This window comes from Balaenoptera acutorostrata, chromosome 6, assembly GCF_949987535.1.
Source record: "Balaenoptera acutorostrata chromosome 6, mBalAcu1.1, whole genome shotgun sequence".
NCBI lineage: Eukaryota > Metazoa > Chordata > Mammalia > Artiodactyla > Balaenopteridae > Balaenoptera > Balaenoptera acutorostrata.
The window spans coordinates 81,186,122-81,206,196 of NC_080069.1; the positions used below are offsets into that span (position 1 = coordinate 81,186,122).

The 20,075-nt window shown below is 39.7% G+C and overlaps 1 protein-coding gene across 9 annotated transcripts in view; it reads left to right on the top strand.

The window, feature by feature from the left end:
• PCSK5 (proprotein convertase subtilisin/kexin type 5) overlaps positions 1-20,075 on the top strand; it is a 475,211-nt gene that overhangs the window by 260,074 nt on the left and 195,062 nt on the right. For all 9 annotated transcript variants that reach the window (XM_057548456.1, XM_057548455.1, XM_057548453.1 and 6 more), the window contains exons 11-12: positions 14,515-14,632; positions 16,503-16,691. In XM_057548456.1, the coding sequence (XP_057404439.1) occupies positions 14,515-14,632; positions 16,503-16,691 (307 nt within the window). The remainder of the gene's footprint in view (positions 1-14,514; positions 14,633-16,502; positions 16,692-20,075) is intronic.

Below are 20,075 nucleotides of genomic sequence, written 5' to 3' on the forward strand. Positions count from 1 at the left end.
ATGCATCATTCTCATACAACATTTAATGTTGAATTAATAAACAGTTAATATTCTGTTAGAATTTTTGTATGATAAAAATGAAGCATATATATATATATATATATATATATATATATATATATATATATATGCATAGATCTGTGGCCATTAAAATGCTGTGTGTAGCTTAGGAATGAAATGAGCTCCACTCTCCCTTGCAAATATGACACTCACTCCTTTATATTCACGTATTTCTTGTAACACTTCTGTTCCCCTCTCTGTAGTTTATCTAATTTGGGTTCTTATTTCCATTTGCCAGTGATTTTAGTTGATGATTCTGGATAAAGGGTTAACTTCCTTATTTGTTATTTCTCTGCTTTTCTAGAAGACTACTTGGATTTCAAGAAACAATAGATGGCTGGAATGTTTTGAAAAAAGCATAATCTGCTGATCATGAATGATTTGTTAATGTCATGTACATAACCTAGATGAGAAGCATAGATAAATATAATGAGAGGGTGGAAGGTGTTTGAGAACCTTAGAGTTACTCCTGGGAATCAAAACTTGTCTGAAATAGTTTTTAGAGTAGTTAGTTTAAACAGATGTATTATTTTTTCTTTGTATCTCTTGGAGGATTGGGGATTAAAACTGGATGAGACAGCTGTGGTGAAAGCAATGGTCAGGGTAAGGGAGAAGACAGAGGGCCCAGTGTGCAAAAAGGACGGGTATGATGTGATGAGGGAAGTAATTCAGAAGAAACTGAGAACCATGCTACCTGATTCCTAGAGTTAAGAGTTCTTATTTGATCTGAAAAACATGTTGGGGCTACTGCATTGATTTGAGAAAGTGAGTTGGATAATAGTAATGACCATCAAGCAAGTCGATTCCAGTTGCTTTGATGTTAGAGTTCTCTTTTTTAAGCTGATGGTATAAATCCATGGGTCCTGTGATATGTGCTACAAAATGACACGCACAGAAGGAACTGACTTGCTAAAATGGATGAAAATGCTCTTGCAGTGATCATCTTCTATCATCTTAGCATGCAATTGTATATTCCTGACCTCAAGGGCTGTGACATTCAGTGAAATTTTTTATCATCTCTTGGTCGCCTTCTAAATGAGGAGAGTTATAGCACTGGTGTATATAATCATCTTTGCTAAATTCTTTTTTTAAAAAGAGAAGACAAAGAAATGCTTTTTGAAATGGGTCTTTAATAAATCCAGGACAAAGGGTGTGGTGACGAGATCGCTTCTTGAAAAGTGTCAGGCCAGAAATTGTACTTTGAGAAGACTTCACAAATTTCCTTTGACCCAAGTCTTTTTGTTGCTTATTATTGTTCACCATGACCTTCAGAAAGCCACTTAACTTCCAATATTTGAATTATTTTCACGTACAGTTGTGGTCTGTGTATTTGCCGTGTCAATTTTCAGAGACTTAAAGAAAGCGAGTGACATAATTCTGGTTAGCTTCTTGAGTCGCTGTGAGACTCTTGCAGATAGCGTGACAGAGGCATTTACAGTTTACAAATGCCTTTTTCCCTTTCTTAACTTTTATGTTAATATTCTTTTTCTTGGCTGTGAAGCAAACTTAGAATCATCTATAGTCCTAGGAAGCTTTATGACTTTTTTGAACCTGCCAGAGGCTGCAGCATCTATGCTTTCTTAATATACTGTGTGGGATGGTTCTGTCTGGAAATTTTTTGCTTTTCTTTATACGTTTTGCCTTCAGAAGTGCCTTTAGAGCCAAGGTAAAAGATACGTGTCCGGCTTTGTTCCAGAGTTCAATATTGTGCATCTTAGAATCCTAAAATTCGCACTAAATTCCGGCCATATATGACTAAAGAATCAGAGGAGATACCTGAAAATGCAAGAAATGTCTATGATTGTATGCTAGGGCTGCCATAGTACGTCGCACAGGTTATTAACTGTGCAAGGGAATCAAACGAGGATTGAGTGGAGACTGAAATCTGGCCTGTGATTTACTCACCAAGCCAAGTGCCCCAGAGTGGGATGATGTCCACCTAAAGAAAGAGGCAGGTGTCTCTAATACAGATAATTCTCACATAGGCAGCCCTGTTGCATAGAATTCTGTTGTAATTTCTCCCACAATTGTCAAAGGCACGGGTATCTTTTAAAAGGTATCTCTCCAGAGATGGTTTTGGTCATTTTAACCTTCATCTACTGCTTCAACCTTGACATTCACAGAACCTTCATTAGCAAAGTTACTGCAGTCAAATAGAGTTTTCCAATATCTTTTTTCATCACTATCTTTATCACCAACTCTTTAGACAGTTTGACGCAAAATCTTAGAATTTTGAGTAAGTGTGTAAAGCACAGATCTGTTTCTCTCTTCATATTCTTTCTACATTCTGCCTTATTTTGTGACCAAAAATGACTGAAGCTTCATTAGTTCAAATGTATAATTATTTCACGTGGAGCCAGTAGGAGAAGATTCTTATTTGGGGTGATGAGTCCTTATAAACATTGATATATGCAGGATACATGAACACAGGCATAAGGCAGTGGTGAAAAGGACTTTATGTGATGTTTCCATGATTATCATCAAGCTGGCTTGGGAAGGTGCTCCCAACAGACCATCTTTTCTACCGAGGAATAGAGCTTTAAATGTGAAAGGGGGAAATGTGATTGAGGTGCATAGGAGGAACTCTGTCATTAAAATCAGTACATGCCTATCAGTTTGGACTCTGGCATCAGCATTCTGAGCACAGACTGCGGCACTAATTCCCTGTCCTCCATCAGGGACAGGGGGCTCTAAGTTGCTGTGACCATAGTGAGACCATGCCAAATGGGCACTGTTCCCCTGTGAAAACTGGTTCAGGATCAATAAGATAACCCAAATGAACAAGAGAAAAAGGAGCCTTATTACATCTTTTTAAATTTTCATAAAGATGGCTTAGCCCATCCTTTTTTTCTATCCAGAGAGATCTTTATATTCATACCAGTGTCTACAATAAAAACCAGACCCAAAGTTTCAAAAAGAAATCCTGAAAATTAATCCCACCCTAGTTCTATGCGTAACTTCCTAAGGCCACTGTGTCTAGGAAGGTACAGTTATACACACCAGGCGATCACTTTGCAGAATCCATCAGGATTCATCTTCTGTGACATAAATAGATCCAGACTTTTTTTTTCTTAGAATCTCAATTCAGACTCTTTACACATGTTCACATCTTGCTAGCCTTAGGCATTTCAAAGCAATTAAATTTCTATCACACATCCCAGTAATAGTTTCAACAGGCTTCATTTTATGGTGTTCTACCAGAAGACACGGTACACCCTGAAGTTTCCAGAGTCATCTTTGAAAGAGCCCAAAAGGAGGGTATTGTGATCACTGCTGGGTGTTAACAAATGGGAAGCTGCTCTTTGCCACTCAATGCCGTTCTTCCATCTGTGCATGACTGGTTAGCTGTAATAAAACAATGGTCTCAGCATGAATATAAAATAAAGTATCCTTACCATATTAACAATATCTTCTCACTCAGGGAAAACCCCTGATAGAAATGACTGAAGAAGGTCATTTCTCAGCAAGAATAGGGGAAAGGGTTATGGGCCAGATGTTAACTTTCCTTCCAAACTCCACATATTTCTTTCTCTGCACATGATATTTTAATGAGTTTTGAAGAAGAGAGCAGTTTTTAATGCAGCTGATTTGCAAAAGGAAGAGAGGATAAAAATGTTCCAGTGTTCATTTGTGATATGTAGATAAATTCCCAAAATGTTCCCCCTGCACCTTTGCTACCTTGTTATTCCAAGGATTTATGATTGATTTGAGTACCGTAGTTGAAAGAAATACTGTGTGTCTTACAGACAGTGGTAATCACTGAGTACATATATAATACATCAAGATTTTGAACACTTGGGATCAAGTCCCAGTGACTTTAGAGTTGTTGTTGTTTTTTTAATATTCATGAGACAGTTTATTCAGCTGTAAAATGTGAATAATACTATCTTGCTAGCATTGTTCTACAGATTTCATTAGCTAATATGTAAAAAAATGCATATGTAAAATATTTTTACCTCCCATACAAAATTTCTTCTAGGCATCTTATTTTGGGAAGCATGCTTGATAAATGCACTTCAATTGTAGAGGCGGTAAGATTAAGAAATACATATCTCAGTGCATTTACTTTTTTCAACATTGTAATTGAGCATGATTTTTTATCTCAATCAAACACTGATTCTATCCTAACAAATGCATAGAATTTAACTCTTTAAGTGATGTGTATCCAAAGAAGGAAATACCTAGACCAACCTGTGCTTGAAAAATGAGGGATGTGCATTTATAGATTAATTGGGAGAACTTTATCTTCTTAAAATATTTTTTTAAGAGAAGCAAAAATGTCTTTGGTAGCCTACATGAAAAGATATTGGCGTGATCTTCTGTATAACCAACTTACTTCTTGCGCTTCTGGCATGAGGGACAGGTATTTGTGAATCATGCCTCCAGAAACTCAGGCCCTATGTTAGAGATACTAGCCTAATTAACCAGGTTTTATCAACTGGGCTTCCAGGAAAGATGCTAGCCTGTATACCCTTAGGAAGTGGTTCTCAAAGTGGCGTCCCTGGACCAACAATATTGGCATCACCTGGGAACTTGTTAGAAATGCAAATTCTGGGCCTTACCTCAAAACTACTAATCAGTGGGGCTACACAATGTGTACCCTAACAGGTCCTCTGGGTGATGCACATGCAGGTTTGGGAACCACCGACCCAAGTTATCCACTGTATGCAATGAATTAACTTCTCTTCTAGTGAAATTTGAATGTTGCTAATTGAAATACCATCCTTAGAAGAAATGAAAAACTTGTCTCTCAAATGATTTTTTTTTTCTGTAGTTTGGATAAGGAATCCCATGTGTGAAAGGTGCTCTTAAAAAAATCTCATCTCTTGTCAGTCTCTTAGCCATTTGCTCCCAGCTTCATGCATTTGCCTTTCTGTCAATTGGACCATACCCTGTGTTTTCAAACTTTGTATCCCCCATTTTGGAGGGGAAAAAAAAAACTTTTCCATTATCCTCCTGCCTTAGTTCTGTCCTTCCTTACACAATTAAAAATTCCCAACAAGTAGTCTGATTTAGCTGCTTCCATTTCCTTACTGTTTAATCCCTTTGTAATTTTCTTCAATCTAGTTTCCACTTCCACCTTTGAAGTGCAATTACTCTTTGAGATTTTCAACCATTTTCTGCTTGCCAAGCCAGAAGCCTCCTTGTTTTTCTCTAGGATTTCATGCTTTTGATCTACCCAGTCCAGATCTGTCTTTCCTTGCCTTTTGTGATGCCAAGATATAGCCCCATTCTTCATTGACACTCTCCTGAGTCCTTTCTCTCCCTTCCTCTCACCTGGGCCATTCCTTAAGGTCTGTTGTTTAGAGTGCTCTGGCTCTCTCTCCTTCTCCCCTCCTCTCTCCCCGTCTCCTCCCTCCCTTCCTCCCTCCCTCCCTCCCTCTTACATTCTCTTAATTCCACCTTCACATCCCCACCTTCCTTTAAATGACAAGTACCACCTCCTGACTAATGATTTTCAGTTCTACCATCTTCAGCATTGACTTCATCCATTACCCACCTAGAATCTCTGCCCAAGGCTTACCTGTGTCATTTAAAACTCAAAACTGCCAAACGGAACTGTCAATTGTCTTTTACAAAACAACTTCTCCCCCAAAGTTGCCTCTGTCATCAGGGCGTATCCTTCTCTAGATCACCCCATTTACTGTAACTCAGTATGTATCCTACATAGTGCGAGATGTGAAATTTCATTGCTCCTTTCTTATCTGATCTCTTATTTCATTTCACCCCTTCCATAACCTTCTTTATGGTCTTCCATGCCTGCACCATTGAAGGAACTAGTTCCCTGCCTCAATCCGTCTGCCATTTCATATCCCATACACCAATGCCAGATCAGTCTTTCTAAAATATTAATTAAATGATGTCATTTCCTTGAATGTTGGCTACTCCATTACCTCCAGATTAAATCCATCCATGGGATTCCAGGCCCACACAGGTTTCTTGAGGAAGCCACCATTCCAAATATCTCATTCCTTTCCCCATGAAGTATACCTCCATGAATCCAAATCTTAGTCCAGGATATAAGAACCATCTCAAGTATTATTTCTTCTAAGAGAATATGCAGCCTTCATTAGTGACCTATTTTTCTGAGATTTTACAGAAATTTCCTTATTATTGTCCCTTATTTGAGTTTTATATAAATGAAAAGGAATGTTCATGAGAAGCCTTATATAATACTTGAAACTTAGAAAGATAAGTGTTAGCTTTCTTCCCAATCAGAAGATGACATTCCCAGCTGCAAGGAATAATTTCTTCTATGTGTCACTCTTTGTAGTTTGCCAACCATCATATCAGCAGTGGGTAATGGCTTCATATCAGGTGAGCCATGGATGTTTGGTGTAGTTAGATGAAATAACCATATCTTTGCAACCTCTGTTAACTACTGAGTATGAAAATACACTCACTTGAAATAAATATCAACCAGATTTTCTATTCCATTCTTTTATGAGAATTTAAGGAAAAAAGCAAAAGTAAACGAAAATTAAGTGAAGAGTTATCTAAAAATAATATGAATAATTCACAAGTAAGAATTTTTGACTGCTGGCTCATCAAGATCCCAGTCTGGTAATTGTTTATCCAAGTTATATACCAAGAAGATCTAGGCTGAGGAGCTATATGGTCAGTCTAATCTTCAATTAGCTTCTACCCAAAGGCCCTTGTAGTACATTTTTTATTTTGTTCTCATCTCTGTCCAAACAACCTTAGTTTCCTAAAAGCAAGCACAGCATCTATGCTTGTGTGCCCAGGAATACATGGCTAAGTTTCCCCAAGGTGGTAAAATAGTTTTCCTACCTCCATTCAAGAAATACTAGTCAATTACCTTAAGCAAATTACTTGCCTATCATGACCACGTTGGAAGCAAACAAAAGAATGGCCAGAGAAAAGGAGAAAATAATGTGACATGTTTATCTTTTCTTAAATACCCTTAAGAGAAGGCAGGCATATCTCCTTACCTTAACTCTGTAAATTTTAAAAGATTAGAATAAATATGTATTTTATATATGCATATATAATAAATTGTGTACATATAAATCATGTATAATGAAGTACATTGTACATGGAGGAGAAGAACTCAGCAGTGGTTTCCTAAACTGTTTTTACTTCGTCTCTGTAATGACGAGCCTGTCTGACTACCTATAGCTGCTAACCAAACACATCCTGAGGGGCGCTTTGAAGTGCAGACCCCGCAGACAGCCAAGCATCAGTGTCTGGAAACTTTCCACATGCAAGTCCTCGGTAGTGCTGGTGATGGATGGCATCTTTGGATCTGGCTGGTGTTGTTAGTAGAGCCTGTGATTTTAGGAAAAGCAAAGGAAAACTGGAAACGAACCATGCAAAGTAAGGCAATAAGGCAGGTGCTGGCTGCAGAGTTTTCCTGCCCCCAGGGAGTCTGCATTTTGTAGGAAGAGGCAGAAGAAGGCACTGCAACTAGAGTTCTGATTCTCTAAGAAGCTTATGTGCCTTTCACACTGAAATTTAAAGGGTATGTAATGAAGAGATAGATGTCTGAGTAAGGAAAGAGAAGAAAAGGCTAATTCTGCAAGCATCCTGGCTTTCATCTATCGAGATGTTTAAGTGTAGAAGTGCTGACATAGGAGACGGAAGAGTGTTACTTTCCGCTTCTTCATGTTTATAAATCTTACATTTTATGTTTTCGTATTTAGCTGTTTATTTTTACTTTAGAAGAAGCAGTACTGAAGCACTTACGTCATGCATGTGCAATGGGGTGCGTTGCACGCCCTCTGCTTATTCTGCACGTTTGGTCTGGCTTGATTAGTAGGTGCAGGAGGCGCAGGGTCCCTGGTGGGAGCAGTTATTTCAGAACAGGTGGTTCAGCACATTGACGATCAAAGAACCCAAAGGTGCGAGGACTCTCACAGCGGCAGGAGCTCTTTGATCTCAGTCGGAGTTTCAACCCCACCCTGCAGATCAAGCAGCCCCCCTCAAGACAGGAAGTTGCATTTTGCGTAACTACCTCTCAGTCTGGTGGTTTACCCTTAAGTATCAATAGAATAGCAACAGCCTGACTGATGGCAGAAGACACCCCACTGTCACGGTTGGCATCCAGTTCTCCCTCAGTCCACTCTCTTCCCCTTATTTCCTACCATGTAGACTGCTAAGGCCCATCCCCTGCTGACCACTCACCCCACACGCCAGGGCTGCTGGTTTCCTCACTGCACCAAAGAACCACACACAGACCTGATGATTATTTAACTGGAGGTTCCGTCCTGGCGCCTGGTTGTCCTCCCTGCATCTCCACCTCACTGAATCCGATGTGGGCACCAAAGCCCAGTCCAAATATCACCTTCCCTTCTTGGGTCATCTTACCTGACTCCAAATTTCAGCTAACATTTATTGAGTACTTTGTGTAGAGCAGGCTCTAGTAGTTGCTTTACATCCATTGTCTTTTTTTTTTACTGATTTCTTACTCTTTTGAAGTCTTTTTACACTTACACAGTGACTACACAGTTATCGCTTTTAATTGTTTCTTAGTGGAATCATAGGGTTATTCTTGTCTCATCTCCTGCTGGCCTGAGAACACACAGCAGTTTCTGTTTCTTTTGGAGCCTCATTGTGTTGAATATATAGTACGTGCTCCAAACCCCATGAGTGATATCATAATTAATGGTATAAATTCTTAGCTTATATTGGTGAAGTGTATTGAAATTGACCCTTTCTAAGAATTGAATAATTAAACCTAATTTATCAACTATGTTTTATATTTTGATGATCACGTGCATCTCAACAAATACAAGTTCAGGATGCCCATACGTCTTCTAGTTACTGGATTATTGATTTTAAAAGATGTGAGAGCTCTGTACCACTCCGTAAGAGCGTCACCTTTCTCCCTTGGTTCCACGTGGGGTAGCCACTCTCCTGGTTTGTCCATGAATGAAGGCTTTCCCCAGCACACAGGATTTCAGTGCTAAAACCAGGACACCTCTGGGTAAACCTAGGCATTTAGTCGTGTTAGTCATAAGAAATGCTTTCCCCAATGGAAGACATTGGCTGTACTTTTATATTAAACGCTCAGGAATGGATAGCTGTCACTTAGTTGTATTTTTTTCAGTCACAGGCAAAATTTTTAATCTCTCATAGGCAACTTGGATGGTTTTTGTTGTTGTTTGCCCTCCTTTACACTGGATGCTTCATAGCATTGTCTGTACATCTGACAGCTGGTAGCAGAAAGCCGTACTTCACGGAGCTCAGAAACTTTTAAAAACAAATCACGCACACAACTTTTTCCAACCAATTACTTTAGTATATAGAGAGTGCTTTACTAATAGCCATTTTAGAGTTATGAAATATCTGTTCAGTATGATATTCTTCTAAAAAAGATTTAAAATAGCTGGCATCAGCAAGGATAGTCCACTAAGAGAGATAGAAGTACACCAAATTTCCCTGGTTATAGCTTCCTGTACCCGAAACTTCTAATTTTTCTTTTCCTACTGAGCTTTCTAACTTTTCTTTAGAACTGACTATTTTTAGGTCTCATAGCTAGCACTATTGTCTAAATTAACTGTATCTGCTTTTGAACTATGCAATTGTTTACTTGTGTATTTAATGATTAGCTCCTCTTGGCACTTCGGGTCTCATCAAAAAATGGAAATATACCTGCCAGAGAACATTATCTATTTTCCCGCCTTCTCTCGGCCATCGGACTAGTCCAAGCAGGGAAGCTTTTGGATTACTTGGCATAAAAACTAGTTAAACTTCTGGCGCAAGGCAGTTCCACTTTTCGGAACTTATCTGCATAAACAGTCATGCAGCCTAATGGAACAAATATAATGCTAAGCAAGTTTTTCAGATTCCCTTTATTAAGCTTGTTCAGCATCATTCTACCAAGAGATAAATGTACTTTCTGAAATACATTTCTTAACTGTGCTTTGAGATCTTTAGTTAATCTATATACATGCTTTGTTCCCTCAGTGTCTTTCTAAATATCGAATTCAAAGAATTTTGCATTTGGCACAGTGCTTGCACAGAGAGGTCCCACTTGATCATCATGAAGTTACTTTCAGGCTCAGGATTTGCTCTGTCTGATCTTGGCATGAGAAACGTGCATAGATAAAACTATTTTAGTTATGGAATGGCCATATCACAACCAGTTGTTTGCATGGTGTATTTGCTATACAGGTAATCATATTTTTTTTTTTTAAAGAGCTCCTGACTTATTTATTTATTTATTTATTTATTTATTTATTTGGCTGTGTTGGATCTTCGTTTCTATGCGAGGGCTTTCTCTAGTTGTGGCAAGCGGGGACCTCTCTTCATTGCCGTGCGTGGGCCTTTCACTGTCGCGGCCACTCTTGTTGCGGGGCACAGGCTCCAGACACGCAGGCTCAGTAGTTGTGGCTCACGGACCTAGCTGCTTCGCGGCATGTGGGATCTTCCCAGACCAGGGCTCGAACCCATGTCCCCTGCATTGGCAGGCAGATTCTCAACCACTGCGCCACCAGGGAAGCCCCATAATTATTTAAAATAGGAATATTGGCTCTATACTTGAATACATTTTGAGTGTTAATGATGACTCTATAGTAGTCAGTAACAAAAAGAACAGACCTCCTAATTCCCCCTTACAATTCTCCTAAAAACACTTTATGCCACTTGGTGAATTAAAGAAATTTTCTCTAATCAGTTACATTCATTCACTTCGCAGATACATATGGAACCTCATGTCTAAGCCAGGTGTTCTGCAGCCACTGTAAGAAATCATACTCCATGGGGCATGGTAACAGTGGTAACAGTGCGATGGGCAAGACTTGACTCAAATGGTTGTCTCAAACAAAACAGTGTTTCTGAATTTATAGCTAATTTTAGAGTGTGAAACTTTATATTATATAAAAAATTATTACATGTCAGTTATATCTCAGAAAAATTACTAGTGCTCCCATACCATTTAATGGCTTGTTTCCCTGTTGACACCATGTTTTGAAGGAGTTTATCTTCCCAACACATTCATTCTGTAATTATCTTCTCATTAGTATTTGCCAAAAACCAAACAAATAACTGCCAGTCAGAATACACAGAGTTGATATATTGTCAGCACCGCCCCACCCGCCCAAAAAAAGAAGAAATAAATTTATTTCATTTTTTTCTTAGACTGTGTATCATGATTGTGGGCAGATACACAATTTCAAGTATCTTAAAATAATTTAAAATACTGAAAATCTCTGTTACTGATTCAATGGACTTCAATGATCTAATTCCCTCATTTATTAATATTTTATTAATATACACTTTTTTTTCTGTTGACCTGCCAGTCTGTAGTTCTACTGCAGCTACTCAGCCTCTGTTCTGAACACCTCCTTTGAGTGTTGCATGAACAGACCTTGTCTCTGGAGGGTAGGAACTGAATCGGAAACCGAAACAAATTTACAGCCTTCATAAAGACTCAAGGTGCTTTTCTACTTAACTCGAGTGGTTGTTTAACAGTCATGAAGTGTTTGTTGTGTTTGATGACACTGTGTGTTGATTTATGTCCTAAAGGTTGTTAAGTTGACAGTTATTGGGGGTGGGGTGTGGGGAGGTGGGGAACAGCAGCATGCACAGCTGAGCTGGGGCCCAGGCACCCACTTTGCAGACTATTCAAAGCCCTTACCCTCCCCAGGGCCCCACTTACCCTCTTCCCTACCCACCTCCTATCAATCAAATCTCTTATCTCATTTCCCTAAACTGAGATTAAATGATAAGTTGTATGGGTTTAAAACCGCTTGACACTAGTATGGGGATATTTGTGCACCATGCAGAGTTAGCCTAGTGTTGTATCTTTGGCAATAATTTCAGTTCCTCCAGGGAAAGAAAATACCTTAGAGTATTCATGATGAAATGATATAGACTATGGTTAAGTGATAAGTGACAACATAGGATTTATATGAACTTTAACAAAAGATCTGCACAATTTTGTCTCCTTAAGCCCAAATTTGACATTTCTCCTCTATTATGTGGGTTACTTTGTATCTTTTTTAATTAAGGCGGCAAGCTTACCTCACATAATATTATGTAAATAAAACTAAATAGAATTGTTAGTAGCATTTACTGATTTGTGATGAGGTTACTGATGAGTTTTATTTTATTCTTTTCTGGATGTATTTACAAGTTTTTACAATAAACATACATTATTATTTTTTTTAATTAATTTATTTATTTGTTTGTTTTTAGCTGTGTTGGGTCTTCGTTTCTGTGCGAGGGCTTTCTCTACTTGCGGCAAGTGGGGGCCACTCTTCATCACGGTGCGCGGGCCTCTCACTATCGCGGCCTCTCTTGTTGCGGAGCACAGGCTCCAGACGCGCAGGCTCAGCAGTTGTGGCTCACGGGCCTAGTTGCTCCACGGCATGTGGGATCTTCCCAGACCAGGGCTTGAACCCGTGTCCCCTGCATTAGCAGGCAGATTCTCAACCACTGCGCCACCAGGGAAGCCCCATACATTACTTTTTAATCAAGAAAAAAATCACTTATAATAAAAGTTGCAAAAGTACATGTATAGAAATCCTAGATATATCTTTGCCATAGCAAAGTACTTTTATTCTGTTTTATTCAGTATGTCCTGTCTGGCTGAGTATCTAATATAATAATGAGCCCTTCCATTTGTATAGTTCTTTACACAGATTTTCTCATGTAGGATATATAATAATAATCAATTTAGTAATGGTGATGGGATAGATAATAATATCCCCAAACAAGGAACTTGTGGGTTAGATATTTTATCTTGTTTGCCAAAAGTTATATGATTAGCAAATAGAAGAAATGGAGCAGTATTTCTGAATCCTAGCACAATTTTCCTTTTTATATGCTACAATTTCCTCCCATGTGTATAAAGTTCTGCTAACTTCCATGAAACATATAAAGAAATATAAGTCCTAGTTCCCACCATCAAGCAGTTTATCATACATTTGGGGTAAAAAGACATGCTGACAGAGAGTTAATTAGCAATTCAATAGATGACACAGGTAAAAAGTACAGTGCATAATACAGTACCTGGCACATAGAAGGCACTCAAGAAATGCTGGATAGGTGGATGGCTGCATGGATAAATAGATAGATGCATGGACGCATGGATGAATGGATGGCTGGCTAGATGGGCAGAAGGGCAGATGGATTGACAAATTAATTAAAGTTATAGGTCTAGAAAGGAGAAAATTCACTCATCACAGATGGTTGAAATTCAGTAAATGTCTATTGACTTTTATTGGTCAGAGACTATTTCAAGAAGGAGAAGATAGACTAGCTAGGCCTTCAGGAACTTAGAAGAGTAGAGTTTGACTCTGTAGAGAGGATGAGTGAGGGAACTGCAGGCTGAGGGCTCAGCATGAGCAAAGGCAGTGAGGCAGAAAGAGCAAGATACGACTGGGATTGCAGAGGAGTGACTGACCTTGCTAACGCAAAAGGTTTGGTAAGGAGGTTGTTTTGAAAGTAGAATGGGACTGTATCATAGAATATCTTGAATTTCAAGCTGAAGTATTTAAATAATCCATAAGCATGGGCATCTCTAGACATTTTTGCATAAAGTAATTCATGTCATAAGGAAATGTTTTAGGCAACAAATCTGGTCAAAGTATGACTTTGTGTTAAATATAAAGATATGAGAGAGTTTAATGCAAGGTGATTTTAAGCATTCAACTGGGATTTTAAAGTATTTTTAGAAAGAGCTGCAAATGTAGATCTCACTGTATCATCATTAAAATATTCCTATATGTAATTGAAACTTCTGAGACAGTTATGTCAAATTTAGCTTTAGATCAATAGGTATTTCTCATTGAGAACTAAAAGTTTATAACATTCGAGGATAAGAAGCTGGCATAAAAGTCTAGAGGCCTCCAAATATTTCATGCATGAAGTCTAATAAATTTTTCATATGCCAGAGGAAAGATAATAATTTATGTCTTCCAGGATTTTCAACCAAAATACTAGATAGGTCAGAAAATTTGTATTTTTGAAGTTGTATACACTTCTCTTTAAACCTACTAATTATTTTATCTTACAAAATTGGTGATGTTATCACTTTAATACAAGTGGTTAACAGTGAGGCCTGGGAGCAAATCTATGTGGGTTAGAATTTGGCTCAACCACTGAATTGCTGGTCAATCTTAGCCAAGTTTCTCTCTTTCCTCAGTTTTCTCATCCATGAATGATAATAATAATAGCACTAACATCTTAAGATTGTTGGAAGGGTTAAATGTAAAAATACGGGCTAGTGCCTGCCATGTAGTAACAATTCATAAATGGTAGTCATGTTACTAGTTATAGAACATATTCAATGAATAATATGCATTCATCTTATTTTCTTATGATTGTTTACTTGTTTTATTTGTTTTTTTAATCATTGCTAGAAAGAAAGCTTGGCTCCCGTAGGGTTGTGTCTGGGTTTTCTACTGTGTGAAAGTATAACTCAACATATATGGCATAGGTTGCTGCTAACTACGGTAAAGCTGACCAACTTCTTGCCTTCTGTAGTGAGCCATCTCTATGGATTTGGACTGATGGATGCGGAAGCCATGGTGATGGAGGCGGAAAAGTGGACCACTGTTCCCCAGCAGCACGTGTGTGTGGAGAGCACAGACCGACAAATCAAGTAATGTTTGCTGCAAGCAGACAGCATGACAGTGCCCTAAAAGAGATTAGGCCAGTGCAGATATCTTGAGACAGCCCTGTGTTGCACATGGAAACTAGAAATTTGTGTAGTATTTTTCTAATGTAATTATAAAATTCTAATAGAATGTCTAAGACCCTAAGCCATTAAATACAGACTAGTATAACTCAAGGATCCTTAAAAGAAAAACGTATCTTACAAGGGGGTGGGGGAACCCTTACAGATGGGCATTCTGCAAGTGTCTACTCTGTCAATATTTCTATTTGATGGTAGAAATATTCCCCATAAGTTGGTATACTCCCAAAACTAAACCTTATGTTCTGGAAACTTAACTACATACCATGTAGTTCTCTGAAGAGTGATGCAGGATGCAGAGTAAAAGAGATTGCAGTTTACTCAGATTCCAGGGCTTAGTCCCCTGTTTCAGCCTCACAAAATTGGAGGCTGTGCTGATTGGATTCATTAAGTGATAGTGAAGTCTCTCCTAGGTGCTGAATCCGAAGAATAGGATTTATTTTAGTGATTTTATTAGTAATTTACTTTCAGCTTTCTTTTTAGAGAGTTAGCTCGGAAAAATACATAAGAACTTTGGTTTGTAATAAAACTAGAGCCATTATAATTCTTGAGGAAATTGTTAGGAAGCAGAAATAAGTGGACTAAGTTTTTTTTTTCCCATTCTACCTATTTTTGGCAAAGAATAAGAGAAAAAAAAAATAAAGAAGTAAAAAGTTAACCAGTATTTATTCAGCTCTTACTATAGGTCAAGCCAAGTGCTAGAAACAATGTGTGTTTTCTTCTTAAAACGTTAACAACTTGGGTATTATTCCCTTTTGACAAAGGAGGAAATGGGATCAAATGGAATAATTGTTTATTCATTCACGAATTCATTTACCAATTCAGCAACAATTTTTCTTGCTGTCAAGCACTTACTGGCTATCAAGCACTGGGCTAGATAATTAGGGATAGAAACAGGAATAAGAAATGCTTCCTGCCCTTGTGGAGCTTACAGTCTAGCGGGGGAGTCAAACCAAAATAATATAATAAGTAGATCATTACAAATGACAATAAGTGAATGCTGGAAATAAAAAAGGTAGAAAATAAAAGGTGGGGAACGTGTTTTTCCTATGGTTCAGTGACCATCTTAGAGAGTGAAATTTAAGCTTTGACTATGAAAGAAGAGTCAGCCATAGGAACAGCAGCAAAAAAGCAGTAGAGGCAGAGTAGTGTATGCAAAGTGGCTGAGGTAAACTTGAATTATCCCAGAACTTGAACCAATGCTAATGTGGCTGGAACCCAGTGTTCAAGGGGCACAGTGGCACAGGAGGAAGCTAGTGAAGAAGACAGGAGCCTGTAGGCAAGTGGAAGAGTGTGCGCTTGGCTTATAGAGAAAGGAAATGGTAGACCAGGGATTTGAATCAAGGTCATAGTCATCCCCAAGCCTCCCTGTACCACAGTACCCTATACTGGTGGTTCACAAAGTGGATTCCGCAGATCAGCAACATCCCTATCACCCGAGAACTTGTTGGAAAGGCACATTCTTGTGACCCACCCCAGCCTTACTGAATCAGACACTCCAGCACCAGGGCCCAGTGATCTATCTGAACAAGATTGATATCCACTACCTGCATGAAGATAAAAGAACCTTCATTCCTCCTTTCCTCTCACTTGCACCTTTCCCACCCTAACCAGGGTTACTCCCTTAAACGACCTAATCATTTGGGTAATGACACTGTGTCCCTTAGTCTCCAGCGACCACGGCTTGCATCGCATCATGCGGTCCTTCCAGGCCTGCAGGCTCACGCAGCCGAGCTCTGCCTCGTGCTCTGCTCAAACCCCCTTCTCTCTGTTGCAGGACAGTTCGGCCCAACAGCGCGGTGCGCTCCGTCTACAAAGCATCGGGCTGCTCCGACAATCCCAACCACCACGTCGGCTACCTGGAGCACGTAGTTGTGCGCATCACCATCACCCACCCCAGGAGGGGAGACCTGGCCATCTACCTGACCTCGCCCTCAGGAACCAGGTCCCAGCTTTTGGCCAACAGGTACAGTCATGGCCCCTGACCGCCAGTGTGCGGGGGTCACAATGACACCCAGCGACTCTTTCGACTCGAAAAAGTCCGCTGTGCTTTATTTTTTATTTTTTCAGAAGTCGAGGATTGTGCATGTACATATATTGTAGGATCATGATTTTCTATACAATTTTTAAAGGTTACTTTCCGTCTACAGTTATTACAAAATATTGGCTATAGTCCCTGTGTTGTACGGATAATCCGTGAGCCTATCATATACCCAATAATTTGTACCTCCCACTCCCCAACCCATATATTACCTCTCCCCACCCCGTCCACTAGTTTGTTCTCTAAATCTGTGAGTCTGCTTCTTTTTGTGTTATATTCACTGGTTTATTGTAGTTTTAGATTCCACATGTAAGTTATATCATACAGTATTTGTCTTTCTCTGACTTATTTCACTTAGTGTAATGCACTCCAAGTTCAACCATGTTGCTGCAAATGGCAAAAATGTCATTCTTTTTTATGGCTGAGTAGTAGTCCATTGTGTGTGTGTGTGTATGTGTGTGTGTGTGTATACCACAGCTTCTTTATCCATTCATCTGTTGATGGACACTTAAGTTGCTTCCATATCTTGGCTATTGTGAATAGTGCTGCTATGAACATTGGGGTGCATGTATCTTTTCAAATAACAACCTGATTAAAAGATAGGCAGAAGAACTGAACAGACATTTTTCAGGCAGAAGAACTGAATAGACATTTTTCCAAAGAGGAAATGCAGATGGCCAACAGGTACATGAAAAGATGCTCAACACTGCTAATCATCAGTGATTAGCCACTACTCAACTCTGCCATTAGAGTGCAAAAGCCACTGTAAATAATATAAATCAAAAGCACAATGAGATATCTCCTCACACCTGTCAAAATGGCCACCATCAAAAAGAACACAAGCAACAAATGTTGGTGAGGGTGTGGAGAAAAGGGAATCCTTGTACACTGTTGGTGGGAATGTCAATTGGTGCAGCCACTGTGGAAAACATTATGGAGTTTTCTCAAAAAAACTAAAAACAGAACTACCGTATGACCTAGCAATTCCACTCCTGGGTATAAATCAAAAAAACCCAAAAAACATTAATTCAAAAATATACAGCTGTTCTTTAATTTCTTACTAACCTAAAAACTGGGCAGGGCCGGGGGGAACGCCACTTATACATCATGATGGGATGGTCATATCTCTCACTGCCCACACATAAACAGAGAGTGCAAAGCTGCCTAGAATCTGTAGGCACGGAACAGTATAACATTTAAGAGTTGGGTAATATTAAAAGGATGCTGCAGAAAAATTGAGGGGCCGCCTATTGTTCTTTATCCTATAAAAGAAGTGCAGAACACTAATTCCTTAGGCCTCTGAGATGCCCTCCCCTGCCCTTAAGTGTCTGCTGGAATTTGTTACAGATTAACTGAATGCTCTTGCCGGAGCACTTTCCAAAGTTAAAGGAAATTCTATTTGTTTTAAAACAGGTTTTGGCAGATTTTTTTCTACAGAGATTCAGTTAGTAAATGTTTTGAGCTTTGCAGGCCATGTGTTTATTGCCACTACTCAACTCTGCCATTAGAGTGCAAAAGCCACTGTAAACAATATAAATGAATGTGTATGGCTGTGTTCCAATAACAACTTTATTTACACAAACAGACCAAGGGCTGGATTTGGTTTGAGGACTGACTGTAGTTTGCTAACCACTGTTTTAAAGGTTGGCCCTTTAGTCTTTATTGACCAAGAGGGCACTTACTTTCTCTTAGTAGCCTCTTCCTTTCTCCATACTTCCTCCAAACATTTCTCCAGCAGGTAATTGTATTGCCAGGACCCTGCTGAAAGGCCAGAATGTTCTAGCACAAGTTTTCTTTTGCTCCACTGGCTTTTCAAGTGGTTGAGAGCATGGGTGGGGGATACTTGTCAACAAGTGGGACCAGATGGGGAAATGTCAGATTGCCTTATACACCCCATTCCCATTATGGTTCTAAAATACAAGCCACAGCCAAAAGCCTATAAGTTTCTTTAATTTGATGTTTCTCTCCAAGAGGAACATTTAATAGGGGCAAAAACCTTATTGTCAAAGGCCTATGCAGTCCAAATGAAAGCCAACCTCTTATGTTGACACAGCCTCCTGTACACATGCCAGGTGTCCACGGCAGTGGTGATCTCTGTTAGGACAATGACAATACGCCAGATGAGTTGAGAGGCCAAGGCCAATGCAAGCCTGCAGAGCTGAAAGTGAGACTCAGGAATTGCCAGTTGCTTTTCAAAATGTCCAACTTCATCTGCTGTAGGACAGTGAGAGAAACAGAGAGCAGTAGCACTTCTTGGTGATAGTGACTAGGAGTACAGATTCCAGAGTCTTTCACTGCATTTTATTTCTGTGCTCAGAAGTCTTCTTGTGTTCGTCTTTAAAACCTAATGTCTTCCCTTAGGGCATGGGGAAACCTGGGCTTCATACTCTATGAAGCGCAGTTTGCCAGGTTAAGGGTATGCAGGTGCAAGGAACTAAAGGATGCTTTGGTATCTCAGTCGCTGGGCACGCCCTCCTCCCTCCACAGACAGGGGTCTCAGCTGCCGCCAGGTCATTGCTGCTATCTGCCTGAGGCTTCTCTCCAGCGAGCAAGGCCTGCAGATGCCCAATTCTATGATTAATGGAGGTCACACCAGCTGTTGTTACCAAAACCAGGGAAGACCTTTTTCTTGATGTTTTTCTTTTTTTCTTTACTGCTGTGCATTTGCATTGAACTTGGAGTATCCAGGTGATCCCTGGTGAAGTGCAAAGGTTGGCTTCACACATGTGCAGCTCTTCTCCCTGGAGCCCCCTCCGTTGTAGAAAAACAGTCCCTCCACAGTTGCTGTTTGCTTGGAAAACTCAGTCCCTTCAGCCTTTCTGGGCTCTTCCTGCATATTTCAGTATTTCTTGTTGGCTTCCCTGGAAATGACTTCAGTGGGGAAACTTGTGAGCAGGGGAGCTGTGGGTTGCATCACAGGCATTTGGTGGATTACAGTGTCCCTGGCTTCAGTCTTGCATGCATTCTTCAACAGCAGACATCCGCTTTGCTCTTTGCAAAGTGCTGAACCCCAAAGTGCTGCATGACTTGTGTCAGAGAAAAGAAACAGGCATTTCAGATGCTCGGTGACCGATCTTGGCGGTTTCCTTTAGCCTCTCCCATCATTACCTCCTGGGAATAAGATCTGCACTCAGAGTGCATCTTCTTGGTCTGGAGCATTTCTTAAAGTGCTGTTCTTTTGTCTGTCTTCCATCTCAGTGCTGAAAATAAGTAGCCACCCCAGAAAAGGTAGACAAATTTGAGTGGAGGGAGGGGACTGGAGGCACCGAGAGATGTAAATGGATGTTATGAATTCATTTGTCCATAGCT